The 14819-nt window shown below is 48.0% G+C and overlaps 1 protein-coding gene across 2 annotated transcripts in view; it reads left to right on the plus strand.

Moving 5' to 3' along the window:
- The window catches only part of LOC122934217 (serotransferrin-A-like), a 90146-nt gene that overhangs the window by 45353 nt on the left and 29974 nt on the right, over window positions 1-14819 (plus strand). For both annotated transcript variants that reach the window (XM_044289520.1, XM_044289528.1), the window contains exon 8: window positions 13273-13459. In XM_044289520.1, the coding sequence (XP_044145455.1) occupies window positions 13273-13459 (187 nt within the window). The remainder of the gene's footprint in view (window positions 1-13272; window positions 13460-14819) is intronic.

Raw genomic sequence — 14819 nt, forward strand, 5'->3', positions numbered from 1 at the left:
TTTTCATTACAGAGATGCACATCACCTAATATGCTTAATTGGTAGTAGGCTTTCGAGCCTATACAGCTTGGAGTAAGACAACATGCATAAAGAGGATGATGTGGTCAAAATACTCATTTGCCTAATAATTCTGCACTCCCTGTAAAGGAGTATGCTGATGTGTTCTCGTCCCCGGAGGCTCTTCCTCCCCATAGACCTTATGATTGCGAGATTGTCCTGGAGAAGGGGCAAGGTTTCCTAAGGGCCGTATTTACAATCTTTCCAAAACTGAATGTGAAGCCATGGAATATTACATAAAGGAGAGTCTCATTAAGGGGCCCATTAGACCCTCGGTTTCTCCTATGGGGGCGGGCTTTTCTTTGTTAAGAACAAGGATGGTGGTCTTAGACCCTGTATAGATTACCAGAAATTAAATAAGATCACTATCCGGAATACTTACTCCCTCCCATTGATTCCAGATTTATTTAACCAGGTATTAGGGGCGGCCTGGTTTTCTAAGATTGATTTAAGAGGAGCATACAATTTAACCTGAATCAAGGAGGGGGACGAGTGGAAGACAGCATTCAATACCCCGTCTGGTCACTTTGAATATCTCATTATGCCTTTTGAACTCAGCAATGCCCCGGCTGAGTTCCAAAAGTTAAAGGGAACCTGTCACCAGGATTTTTTGCATAGAGCTGGGGACATGGGCTGCCAGATGGCCGCTAGCACATCTGCAATACCCAGTCCCCATGGCTCTCTGTGCTTTTATTGTGTTAAAAAAACAGTTTTGATCGATATGCAAATGACCTGATATGAGTCCTGTATCTGGAGATGAGTGAAGCGGAAAAGAGCCCAGCACCGCCCCGCGTCCTCCGAATCTCCCCCTTGCTGGCTGACGTCACAGAGATGGAGCGCCGAAATCTTGCAATGCGCGAGCTAGCGCATGCGCAGTGTCGGCATCATGTTCATTCCCTGTGCTGGCATCAGCACAGGGAACGAACTACGCATGCGCTAGCTCGCGCATCTCGAGATTTCGGCGCTCCAGCTCTGTGACGTCAGCAGGGGCGTAGCTAGAAATGCATGGGCCCCATAGCAAAAAAAATGTATGCCCCCCCCCCCCCAGCCCCAACATATCTATCGGGCCTCCCACCACCCTTCCAGAGCTCCCACCCAAACACCCATGCTAGATCTCCCACCGCCATGAGCAGTTTCACACTTGCAAGTAGTTTCACACTTGCAGCAGGACGGATCCGACAGGCTGTTCAGCCTGTTGGATCCATCCTGCCGCTATTTCGCCTTGCCGCCACTCCATCCCCATTGACTATAATGGGAACGGGGACGGAGCTCCGGTGCAGTGCGGTAGTGTGCGGTGAAAGGCTGGCGGCCGAAAAGTACTGCAAGTCCAACTTTTTCGTCCGGTGGCCTCTCACCGCGCAGTGCCGTGCTGCGCCGGAGCTCCGCCCCCCATCCCCATTATAGTCAACGGGGACAGAGCAGCGGTCCAACGAAATAGCGGCAGGATGGATCCGACAGGCTGAACAGCCTGCCGGATCCGTCCTGTCGCAAGTGTAAAAGTACCCTTAGTCTGTCATATAAGGGGGGGAAGAAACCCCAGAACTAGAGTGTGCCCCCCAAAAGAAGGAAGGGGCACTGCTGGCATCTCTTTTTAACTTCAGATCATAAGACTCTCACTTACTAATTACAGCACACACCCCTGTAGTGTCCACCATTAGACATGGTAGGGAAGAAAAGAAACACCAGAACTAGAGTGTCAGTGTGCCCCCCAAGTTGGGGGACACACTCTAGTTCTGGGGTTTCTTCCCTCCCCTGTCTGATGGTGGACACTAGAGGGTGTGTGTGCTGTAAATTTGTAATTAGTGAGAGTCTGATGATCTGAATTCTGAAGGTAAAAAAAGCTGCCTGCAGACCTGCAATGATAAGGAGGGCGCCCCTTGCTTCTCTTGGGGGCTCCACTCTGCAGGCAGCTCTTTTTAACTTCAGACTTCAGATCAAGTATCTCAGAAATCATAAGTTCTCACTTTCTTTCACTTACTTTTATTTAGAGCACACTAGTCACAGCAGGCAGCAGGCACAGACTGACAGGACTGGAGTGGAGACCAGTTGAGGAGGAGGCAGGAGCACTGAGCAGAGAGACCGGTCCAGTACAGCGCAGGCAGGCACAGGCAGCAGTAGCAGTGCGAGACTGAGACTGTGACACTCTCACTCAGTCAATCTCAGTCAGACACTGCTGAGCTGCTCAGACCGGTTTCCGGCAGTCAGAGAGCGGGAATCTGACTGGCGCCAGTGCGGCCAGCGGGACCACTTCCTCCCTCCACTCCATGTACACCCCCGGTCCGGCCCCCTCCACCGCCTGAGTCCGCCTCCCTCTGCTGCTTCTCCAACCTGGTGGCTGGCTGGCTCCAGTCTCTCCTCCCTCCACTCAGGTACGCCCCCGGTCCGGCCCCCTCCACTGCCTACCTCTGTCTGTGCTGCTCGCCTGCTCTGACTGCTCCTGACTCCTCCCCAGCCAGGCCCGAGCCGGCCTGGGCCATGGACAGACCGCCCACTAATTGTGCCCGCCCTCGGCCCTCCCCTGGCCTGCCCTGCAGCTCACAATGGATTCCAGAACTTAGGATTCCTGCGCTGGTGCCGGGCCTGCGGCGCTGGTGCCTGGCTCCGCCTCCGTCCCTCAGGTACGCCCCCGTGCTGGCCCCCCCACCGCCTACCTCATCTGCTGCTCGTGCACCCTGCTCCAGTCCTGACTCCTTCTCCCCAGCCAGGCTCAAGCCACGGACCACCCACACCCCGCCCACTACACTAGTCTAGTGTAGTGGGCGGGCGGTCCGCGGCTCGGGCCTGGCTGCATGTGTGTAGTGTGTGTGTAAATAAAATAAAAATATAAATCAACAGAAGGCAGCCCGGACAGGCCCCCAGTGGTGTAGGGCCCCATAGCCACTGCTATGGTTGCTATGGTGATCCCTACGCCACTGGACGTCAGCCAGCAAGGAGGAGATTCGGAGGATGCGGGGCGGTGCTGGGCTCCTTTCCGCTTGACTCATCTCCGGATACAGGACTCATATCAGGTCATTTGCATATGGATCAAAACTGTTTTTTAACACAATAAAAGCGCAGAGAGCTATGGGGACTGGGTATTGCAGATGTGCTAGTGGCCATCTAGCAGCCCATGTCCCCAGCTCTATGCGCAAAATCCTGGTGACAGGTTTCCTTTAATGAACGATATTCTTAGGGAGTTCTTGGGAAAATTTGTCATTGTATATCTCGACGAAATTTTTATATTTTCCCCTGATTTTAAGAGTCATGTGTTTCATTTTAGACAGGTGTTGAAGGTGTTGAGAGAGAACCAATTATCTGCTAAACAGTAAAAATGTGTCTTTGGGGTGCAGGAGATTATATTTCTCGGACATGTTCCCACGCCATAAAGATGGATCCTAGCAAGGTTTTAGCGATTAAGGGATGGGTAAGACCATCATCCTTAAAGGCCTTACAACGTTTCCTTGGATTCGCTAACTACTACCTTAAGTTCATAAAGAATTTCTCGGTAATCGCTAGACCACTGATCGACCTTTACTAAAAAAGGGGCGGATCTGGAAAATTGGTCTACTGAGGCCTTAGATTAATTTGAAACCCTAAAGGAGGCTTTCAGTAGTGCTCCCATTCTAACCCAGCCAAAAAACCTTTTATCGTGGTAGTGGATGCTTCTGAGGACGGGGCAGGAGCAGTCCTCTCGCAAGGTCCTGCTACCCTCACTAACCTGAGACCTTGTGCCTTTTTTTCCAGAAAGTTTCCCCCCTCTGAGAGAAATTATGACATAGGAAATCGGGAGTTACTGGCCATTAAGTGGGCATTTGAAGAATGGAGACATTTTCTTGAGGGGCAAAACATTGTGTTACTGTTTTTACCGATCATAAGAACCTAATGTTTCTCGAGTCAGCTAAAAGGTTAATTCCCTGTCAGGCTAGATGGGCATTGTTTTTTACTCGCTTTAATTTTTCCATAACTTTCAGACCAGGAAGTAGAAACGTGAAGGCCGACGCACTCTCTCTGAGTTTCTGTGCGTACCAGCCTATAGAGACTCCACCTGAAACCATTTTACTAGCTAAGGTGTTCGTAGCAGCCTTGTCTCAGGACATCACGACTCTCATCAAGGCTGAACAACACCTAGCTCCGTCATCCACTCCTACAGATAAGTTGTTTGTTCTCATACAGTTTTGTCTCCAACTGCTGGGTGAGTGTCATGACTTTTTTGTCGACATCCGGGCATTGAGGGCACTAAGGAGCTGGTTTCCAGATCACTCTGGTGGCCTACTTTAACTAGAGACGTCAAGTCTTATGTGTTGGCCTGCGAGGTTTGTGCAATGTCTAAGACCCCTACGACTCGCCCGGCTGGGGACCTACGACCCTTACCCATTACCAGTAGACCCTGGTCTCATATCTCGATCGATTTTATCACTGATCTGCCACCTGCGGAGGGTAAGACTGTGGTTTGGGTAGTGGTCGATAGATTCAGCAAGATGACTCACTTTATTCCCCTGCCTAAACTCCCGAGTGCGTAGACCCTAGCATCTTTGTTTGTGGAATGAATTGTACGTTTACATGGCATTCCAGAAAATATTGTATCTGACAGGGGTGTGCAGTTGGTGTCCTTCTGTTGGATGGCCTTCTGTCTGAGATGCCGGATTTCTCTGTCCTTCTCATCTGCTTATCACCCTGAAAGTAATGGACAGACTGAGCGCCTCAATCAGTCGGTGGAACAATTTCTCAGGGCATATGTTGCAGATGATCAACAGTTGTGTGTGAAATACCTTCTGTTAGCCGAGTTTTCTCTGAATAACCGTGTTAATTCCTCTGCTGGGGTCTCTCCTTTTTTTGTAACTATGGCTTTCATCCTCATTTTCTTTCTGGGTCATCCGTCTCCTCATGTAATCCCGAGACGGATGAGATCTCCTCAAAACTGTGCACAGTATGGGCTTGGATTCAATCGAACCTGGATAAGGCTCAAAATACTCAAAGAGTCAAGGCCAATAGGAGACGTTCAACGGAGGTGAACTTTCAGGTGGGTGATAAGGTGTGGTTGTCCTCTAAAAATCTTTCACTCAAAGTTGCTTCAAGAAAGTTTGCTCCTTGCTTTATAGGGCCGTACAAAATCGTAGAGGTGATTAATCCTGTATCATTTAGGTTAGAATTGCCCGGCTCGTTCCACATTCACAATGTATTTCACAAGTCCCTACTAAAAAAATATATCAAACCTGTTGTACCGTCACAAACCGCGCCTCTGCATGTTCTGGTTAAGGATTCTGTGGAGTATGTGGTATCTAAAATTGTGGATGTCAGGAGAGTGCATAATTCCTTGCAGTATCTGGTGCACTGGAAGGGCTATGGACCCGAGGAGAGGTCTTGGGTACCAGCTAGGGAGGTTCATGAAGCTAGACTGGTTAAGAAATTTCATGAGGATCATCCCGAGAAGCTGTCACCTGAGTCCTTGGGTCCGGAGGTACTGTCACGGCGCCATCTAGGAGGCGGGCACGCCCAGGCGCGCGTGCATCATCAGAGCGTCCAGCGTCGCCCGCGCTCCTGATAATACTATGCAAGCCCCTCGTGCATCTATGCGCATTGATGCAAATGGTTTTAGGGCTGAGCACCGAGTTGATCACTCGGCGCTCTGCTGTGTAGTCTCTGTGGAGTCATGTGACGCTGGCCACGTCACATGACCCCTCTGGCTCCCTATTTAAACAGGCAATCTGCTGGCCACAGATTGCCTGTTATTTAGGTTCCACCTGCGATTTTGCCTTTCCTGGCGTACTTACCTCCTGCTGAATTCCTGATGATCCTCTGCCTTCTCCTTCTGTACTTTGCTGCTCTCCTGGTATTCCGACCCCGGCTTCCTCCTGACGATCCTCTGCTGACTCCTTTGGTACTTCACGACTCTCCTGGTATTTATGACCCTGGCTTCTCCTGACCATTTTCTGCTTGCTCCATTTGTACTTCGTAGCTTTCCTGGTATTGACTCGGTCTGTTCACATTCTGTTGTATGTCTGTCTGTCGTCCCTGCACTTATTCCAAGCAAGGGATTGCTGTCCAGTTGTCCCCTGTCATTAGGACTTGCGAGGCAAGTAGGCAGGGCCAGAGGTGAGGGTGGAGCGCAGTGGTCACTTCCCTGTCCCCTGTGTGTGTATGCGACTTCAAAAATTTTAATCACTCCACAGAAACAGCAACCCAAAGACGTATGTAGTTATTATCAATATAACTTGATAAGTCTACAGCAGTTGATACTTGAGCCATTGTCATAAACATTTCTGGTCCACTTTAGATTAGATAACACCATATGCAGGGATACAAAAAAAAAGCTTTTAACCCCATTAAAATTTGAAAAAAACTCCCGAAAATGTATTTTTTATTTTACATTTTTATCTGAAACAAATATATTTGGCGCACAACTCAGGTAACTAATTTTAGCCTTAAAGGGGTTTTCAATTTTTTTTTTTATTTGTAATGGTCCTCCCTTTAATGTGATTAAGCACTTTAAGGCTGCTTTTGCATCTGTGTTGGAAACTCCATTCGATGCAGGATTTTTTTCTCCACTAAAAAAACATTTTCCCATATGGAAACCTAATGGATTCCATTATGGGGTCTGCTAGGTGCCGTTATTTGCTGAATCCGGCCCTTCTGTTTTTTTTTTTTTCATTCTTCTGCTCCTATAATGGAGCAGATGAGTGGAAATGATAGCGGTGATGTGAATGCAGCCTAAGGCCTCTTTCACACTACAGTTTTTTGCGTTCCGTATACGGTCCGTTTTTTGCGTTCCGTATACGGTCCGTATACGGAACCATTCATTTCAATGGTTCCGCAAAAAAACGGAATGTGTTCCGTATGCATTCCGTTTCCGTATTTCCGTTTTTCTGTTCCGTTGAAAAGATAGAACATGTCCTATATTTGGCTGCAAATCACAGTCCGTGGCTCCATTCAAGTCAATGGGTCCGCAAAAAAAACGGAACACATACGGAAATGCATCCGTATGTCTTCCGTTTCCGTTCCGTTTTTTGCGGAACCATCTATTGAAAATGTTATGCCCAGCCCAATTTTTTATATGAAATTACTGTATACTGTATTTGCCATACGGAAAAACGGAACGGAACAACGGAACGGAAACGGAACCACAACGGAAGCAAAAAACGGAACAACGGATCCGTGAAAAACGGAACGCAAAACACTGAATTCAACATACTGTAGTGTGAAAGAGGCCTAACAGTGATGATGATGAAAATGTTCCTACCTGGCCAGCAGAGCTCTAAGGTATGGAATAGCATATCCCGACATCCAGCCCGTGAGTGCAGTGAAAAAAACAAAATGTTAGACATATACATTTTAACATAATATCCTATGGGAAATGACCGTAAAGGGGTATTCCAGCTTTATACAAGTTTTTTTTTTACGGTTGGCCAGTACTGTGCTTAAATAAATCCACTCACCTGCTACCTGCCTCTGGGTAAGGCACAGAGGCTCCTCTCAGCAGTGGAGTGGCGTGGGTTGCCAGCACCCGGAGCAAGCCCAAAATTGTGTCCCCCCTACCCCGGGCACGCCTCTTTTAACAGATACTGTAGTAGATCACGAGCAGTCCTATGTAACACCACAGATAACACAGTGATAACTCTCTGAGTACAGATAATGTAGTAGATGAGTGTGAGGCCCCAGAATTCAGAACACATACAGTGTGACCTGAAGTCTGGGGCCAGGATGCAGCAGGGTTGGCCATATTCTCAATCTCCTCCCCCAACCCTACTGTGAAACAGATATGTGCATGGACATTATTATTACAGTAGAATACTGCACCATACCTGTTACATCCAGTGACATCTCCTGTGATGTAGACTTTCCTCAACGTCTTCATTCAGAGATAAGACCGCCATGACACCTTCTTTCAGCCGCTTCTCGTCTCTGCAGAGTTTCACAGAAAAAAATTAGGTTCCTGACTTTACTATCATCCTCTCCTTCCTGGTGTCTCAACAACTCATCCTCCTGCCACCGAATACTGTGCTAGAGCCATACAGATAGTCCCCCATTTCCCATAATATTATTCCCCCTGTATATTAGAATGGCCCTCTCTTTATTATTAATATAATGTCCCCTTCTTTATTGTTAACCTCCTCAGGACTGCCGCACGCAGGACTGCCGCACCCTGTTATTCCTCCTGGACGCGCCGGCGCGTCCTCTCGCGAGACGCGAGATTTCGAGCAGAGCACATGCGCAGTGCGGGCCGGGAATCGTTACATCAGAAGTTCGTCACCAGCCTGCCAGCCAATGATCAGCGCTGGCAGGTTGGTGACTTTTAAAAAATCGAACCAGAAGCCATTTAACACCTTATATTTATAAATATAAGGTGTTAAATGGCTTCTGTGCTCCTATGCTGGTCCTTTTCGTCGGTTGGTCCCAGCAGAGGAGCACACATCACAGTGAGTAAACTAAACACTACACTTAGCCCCCAGATCACCCTCCATCACCCCAATTAACCCCTTGATCACCCCTGTCAATCACTAGTGAAAGGGAAAAAAGTGATCAGTGTAAACTGTCACTTTTTTTCACTAGTATTGACGGTTAGGTTTTAGGATAGTTTAGGCCCCTTTGTTAGGTAGTTAGCCTCGGTTAGCGCCCAGCCCACCGCACTGCAGTCACTGATTCGCTGATTAGCGTATCGCTAATCAGCATTGGTACTTTTATAGTATCTGTAAGTGATCAGAACTGATCACAGTCAGATCTATAATAGTATTAGTGTCACCTTAGTTCGCCCTCCACCCAAAATGCAGTGTTTGCCCGATCAAGCCTGATCGGTCGCCCACACGTGCGTTCACCCACGCCAGCCCCGCCGCAGTGACAAAATATTATATATTTTTTTAGCACTGCACAATCACTTTACAAGCGCTGCGGCAATAAAAAAAAATCCGTTTTTATATTTTTTTTAGCAATCGCAGCGGCTTCCGGTACTTCTCTAGCCTCCCATTTGTAAGACAGGCTTGCTTTTTTTCTTGGGTAGTCTCAGGGAATACCCCCTAAATTTAGTTGACCAAATGGCAAGTAAGGGGCATTCTTCTGAAGAGGCCTACAGGCTTCTGACCCAGTCAGATGAGGAATGGGAACCCTCATCTGACGAATCCAGTGGGTCAGAATACGAACCTGTAGAAAGCATTGGCAGTCTGACCCAAAGTTCGGACGATGAGGTTGAGGTCCCTGATACCACCAGGCGTACCCGGCCCCATGTTGCTAGACCACAGGTTGCGCAGGATCCGCTTCAAGGGCAGCAGAGTGGGGCTGGCGCTGTCGGATTACGTGGTGAGGCATACACCAGCAGTGCAGCCCATCCTGGACCTAGTACCAGCACTGCCGTAGAACATGGTGAAGTGGCGAGCACCAGAAGGGCAGTTGAAGCTGGTACGGTGGCATGTGCAATAGTTACCCCGTCGCAGCCACCGCACAGACAGGCATGTAGAGTCCCTGAGGTTCTGGCAAACCCTGATTGGCAGCCCCCAACTTCAGCCGCACCAGTAGTTCCCCCTTTCACCGCCCAGTCTGGAGTTCTGGTTGACACAGCTCAGATCGGATCGGCACTGGGGTTTTTTGAGCTGTTCTTGACTGTGGAGCTCTTGGACTTAGTCGTGGCAGAATCAAATCGGTATGCCACTCAATTTATAGCCGCCAATCAGGCAAGCTTTTATGCCCAGTCTTTCCGGTGCAACCCGTCCAAGTTTCCGAATTTAAAACTTGTCTGGGCCTTCTCCTCAACATGGGCCTGACAAAAAAGCATAAATTGCGGTCATATTGGTCCACGAACCCAATTCATCACATGCCCATGTTCTCTGCTGCCATGTCCAGGACACAATTTGAGACCATCCTGCGTTTCCTGCACTTTAGTGACAACAGCACCTCTCGTCCCAGAGGCCACCCAGCTTGTGACCTGCTCCACAAAATTCGGCCCCTCATAGACCACTTTAACACCAAATTTGCACCCCTGAGCAAAACATCTGCATAGACGAGTCCCTTATACATTTTACCGGGCGCCTTGGCTTCAAACAATACATCCCAAGCAAGAGCGCCCGGTATGGGGTCAAATTGCATAAGCTCTGTGAAAGGGCCACAGGCAATACGCACAAATTTCGAGTCTATGAGGGTAAAGATCAGACCCTGGAGCCGGTCGGTTGCCCTGACTACCTGGGGAGCAGTAAGAAGACAGTCTGGGACTTGGTGTCACCCTTATTTGGCAAGGGGTACCATCTTTATGTGGACAATTTTTACACAAGTGTGCCCCTTTTGGCTGCTGTGGCACTGCGCGACCTAGTCGCCAGGGCTTCCCCCAACGGCTCGTTACCACCCGTCTTGCAAGGGGGGAGAGGGCTGCCTCGTGTAACGAAGAACTGCTTGCAGTGAAATGGAGAGACAAGCGTGACGTTTACATGCTCTCCTCCATTCACGCAGACACAACAATCGAAATTGTACGAGCAACTGGAGTCATTGAAAAGCCCCTCTCGGTCCACGACTATAATTTGCTCATGGGAGGGGTGGACTTCAATGACCAGATGTTGGCTCCTTATTTACTTTCCCGCAGGACCAGACGCTGGTATAAGGCCCCATGCACACGGCCGTGTTTCACAGCCGTGTGCGGGCCGTGGAACCGCAGCCTGGATCCCTCCTGAGAGCAGGAGCGCACGGCAGTCACTGGTTGCTATGACGCCGTGCGCTCCCTGCTGCCGCCGCAATGCAGTAATACACTGGTATAGATCATACCAGTGTATTACTGTACTGTGCCGGCAGCATGGAGTGCACGGCGTCATAGCAACCAGTGACGCCGTGCGCTCCTGCTCTCAGGAGGGATCCAGGCCGCGGTTCCACGGCCCGCACACGGCTGTGAAACACGGCCGTGTGCATGGGGCCTCAGAAGGTGTCTGTATATTTAATTCAATTGCCACTGTATAATAGTTTTGTTCTCTACAGTAAGGCTGGGAGAACAAGATCCTTCCTCAAATTTCAGGAAGAGATCATCGAGAACCTCTTGTATCCAGGAGGTTCCGTGGCCCCAACCACCAGTGTAGTGAGCCGTCTACACGAGCGACATTTCCCCAATGTCATTGCTGGTACCTCAAACCAACCGCCACCCCGAAAAAAAAATTGTGTCTGTAGCAGTAGTGAAATAAGGCGTGACACCCGCTATTTCTGTCCTGACTGCCCTGACCACCCTGCCCTATGCTTAGGGGAGTGTTTCCTGGAAGTACCACACACAGGTACACTTAGCATAGGGATTGCGTTATACAGGTCAGGCACACAGGGCTCTTACACTCACAGCTGCTGCAAACCTCTCCTTTCACCTGGGACAAAGTGCATAATGTACTTCGCCACATCTCTGGGCGATTTGCGCTTTGCACATTGTCCCATGGGGAAGGAGAGATTTTTGGTATTTGCATTTTTTTCTGTAATGCACGACAATAGTCTCTTTAAAAATGATTACAATTCTTATTTAAAAAAATTTTAAAACTTAAGTTTGTGTTTTTGCTACATAATATTTCCCCCAAAAGTCATAAAAACCTTTGGGGGGTGTACATTTTTGTGTTTTTTTATCGTTTACTTTTTCACTGTAACTGGGGTATCCATAGGAGCCCCATTTACCAGGAAAACAGCCCTATATTGTGACCGCCTTAGCTGATCTGGGTCTGGAAGACATAATTGCTGGGTGGGTCACTACATACTGAACCTTGAGTGCTATGTAGCCTGGAAGAGAAGACAGAATGATTTACAAACCACTTCTATCTTCTCCTCAGGCTAGACTGCAGGAGCAGGATCACTTCTGCAGCAATACCAAAAGATGCCATGCCACACCTACCTGCAATCACAAATGGACACATACTTAAAGGGTTTCTACCACCTTATTTGGACCTAATTAGCTGTCAGACACTAGCGATCTGCTAGTGTCTGCTCTACCTAACCATGCTATTCTAAGACCTTTTAAGCAGCCGTTACACAAAAAAAAAAAACTTTTATTGCTATGCAAATGACCCTCTAGGTGCTATGGGGGCATCTTTTCAGCACCTAGAGGCTCCGTCTACTCACCCTGTATTCCGCCCCGCTCGTCCGTCAAGCCCGCCCATCTCCTCTAGATTGCCAGCCTCCATATCATCCATCGGCCGAATTCTCGCGCCTGCGCCGTGTGCGTCTGTATTCGGCGCAGGTGCAGTGACTGTCTGACCGCTCCCTGCGCCGGCATCTCCACTGCGCCTGCGCCAATTATGTCAGAGTGCTCAGAGGAACAGACGACACCCGGCCAGTCACTGCGCCTGCGCCGAATACAGACGCACATGGCGCAGGCGCAAGAATTCTGCCGATGGATGAGATGGAGGCTGGCAATCTAGAGATGAGCGGGCTTGACGGACGAGCGGGGCGGAATACAGGGTGAGTAGACGGAGCCTCTAGGTGCTGAAAAGACGCCCCCATAGCACCTAGAGGCTCATTTGCATAGCAATAAAAGTAGTTTTTTTAGTGTAACAACTACACACAAAGGTCTTAGAATAGCATGGTTAGGTAGAGCAGACACTAGCAGATCGCTAGTGTCTGACAGCTAATTAGGTCCAAATGAGGTGGTAGAAACCCTTTAAAGGAGTTGTCCCATGAATAATATTCTACAGTTTTCAAACCCAGCACCTGGATCTGAATACTTTTGTAATTGCATGCAATTAAAAATGTATTATAGCTACTATAGCTAATATTATAGCTTTAATAGGCACCTGCTGTTTGCTCTTTTTCTAATTTCTCTGTCTTGCTCACTGAGATGGAAGCACATGATCAGTTCTAACTGCCACCAGCTGCAGCAGAAAGGACACACTCCTGAGAAAGGACACACACCCCTCCCAAGCTGACAGCTTGAAATAAATCTAGCAGAGCAATGAATGGATAGATCTCTTGAATCCATGTGAGGTACAGGGCTGGTTCTAGCTTATTATTATAAAAATTATTATTTTAGATATTATACTATATTATTTTATATTATCCATGGGATAACCCCTTTAAGTAGGTCATGTTTTCCGTGTAGTAATAGAAGACACAGCAGAGCAGGCTTGTGACTTTATCTTTTTCGTGTTTCCAATTAACTTTGAAAATTGAAAAAATACTGATATTAATATGTAGTCTCTAGACGTAACTGCAGTATATGTTGTCTCTTTTTAAGTAATTGCAAAAAAAAAACATTACTCTAGTGATCAATTTGAATGTGCTAATTCATTTTTTTTCTCTACTCAGAACTTTTTTGGCAGACGTGGAAAACACAAAAGTCGTTTTTCTATCTTTACATCAGAAAATTTTGGGGGGCAAAATCTTCTGTTTCATGACTCTACAGAAAGACTGCAAGTTTTAGCAGATGATGCAGATATGACAGATATATTAGGCCTTGACTATGTGGCACTCTTAAAGGAACTTGGGCACGAAGGTAAGAGTTAAAAGTCCACTGCACGCTAGTTCTGTTACCTTCACATTCCTTAATACACTACAGGGGACAAAATATCTTTAGATTTGCTCGTAATTTGATATCCCAATCGCCAAACTAAGGGCTCTTTCACACCTGCGTTCTTTTCTTCCGGCATAGAGTTCCGTCGTCGGGGCTCTATGCCGGAAGAATCCTGATCAGTTTTATCCTAATGCATTCTGAATGGAGTGAAATCCGTTCAGGATGCATCAGGATGTCTTCAGTTCCGGAACGGAACGTTTTTTGGCCGGAGAAAATACTGCAGCATGCTGCGCTTTTGGCTCCTGCCAAAAATCCTGAAGACTTGCCGCAAGGCCGGATCCGGAATGAATGCCCATTGAAAGGCATTGATCTGGATCCGGTCTTAAGCTAAACGTCGTTTCGGCGCATTGCCGGATGCAACGTTTAGCTTTTTCTCAATGGTTACCATGGCTGCCGGGATGCTAAAGTCCTGGCAGCCATGGTAAAATGTAGTGGGGAGTGGGGGAGCAGCATACTTACCATCCGTGCGGCTCCCAGGGCGCTCCAGAGTGACGTCAGGGCGCCCCACGCACATGGATGACGTTATCGCCTGGACACGTCATCCATGCGCATGGAGCCGCGCAGACTATAAGTATGCCGCTCCCCCGCTCCCCGCTCCTACTATGGCAACCAGGACTTTAATAGCGTCCTGGCTGCCATAGTAACACTGAAAGCATTTTGAAGACGGATCCGTCTTCAAATGCTTTCAGTTCACTTGCGTTTTTCCGGATCCGGCGTGTAATTCCAGCAAGTGGAGTACACGCCATATCCGGACAACGCAAGTGTGAAAGAGGCCTAAAGGTTAACATTTGTCTATTATTGTAGAGATCCATAAAATTACTTAGTGACCATATTTGCTAAAATTAAAGGGGTTGTCCACTTTTTTTAAGTGAAGGCCAATAGTCAGGATAGGTCATCACAAGCTGATCGGTGGGAACCCGACACCCTGCTCCCCCGTTGATCAGCTGTTTGAAAATAACTCTGGCGCTGAATGCAGACAGCTCACTTTGCTTTGTAATGGACTGAGCTCGTCACTGCAGCCTCACTCTCATTAAAGTCAATGTGAACAGTGCTACAGTGATGTGCTCAGTCCACTACAAAGTAGATGGAGCTGTCTGCTATTGCCAAACAGCTGATCGGTGGGGTAGTGATGACCTATCCTGAGGTTAGGAAATCACTTAAAAGGTGGACAGATCCTTTCTATTATAATATGCCTATACTTCTAAAAAACTAGAATACGCTGAGCTTTGGGGTGCCAGCTAATTATAAATGAACGAAAAATCCACTCGATCTTTAAAAGGGG

This window comes from Bufo gargarizans, chromosome 1 (assembly GCF_014858855.1).
Source record: "Bufo gargarizans isolate SCDJY-AF-19 chromosome 1, ASM1485885v1, whole genome shotgun sequence".
In the NCBI taxonomy this organism is placed as follows: domain Eukaryota; kingdom Metazoa; phylum Chordata; class Amphibia; order Anura; family Bufonidae; genus Bufo; species Bufo gargarizans.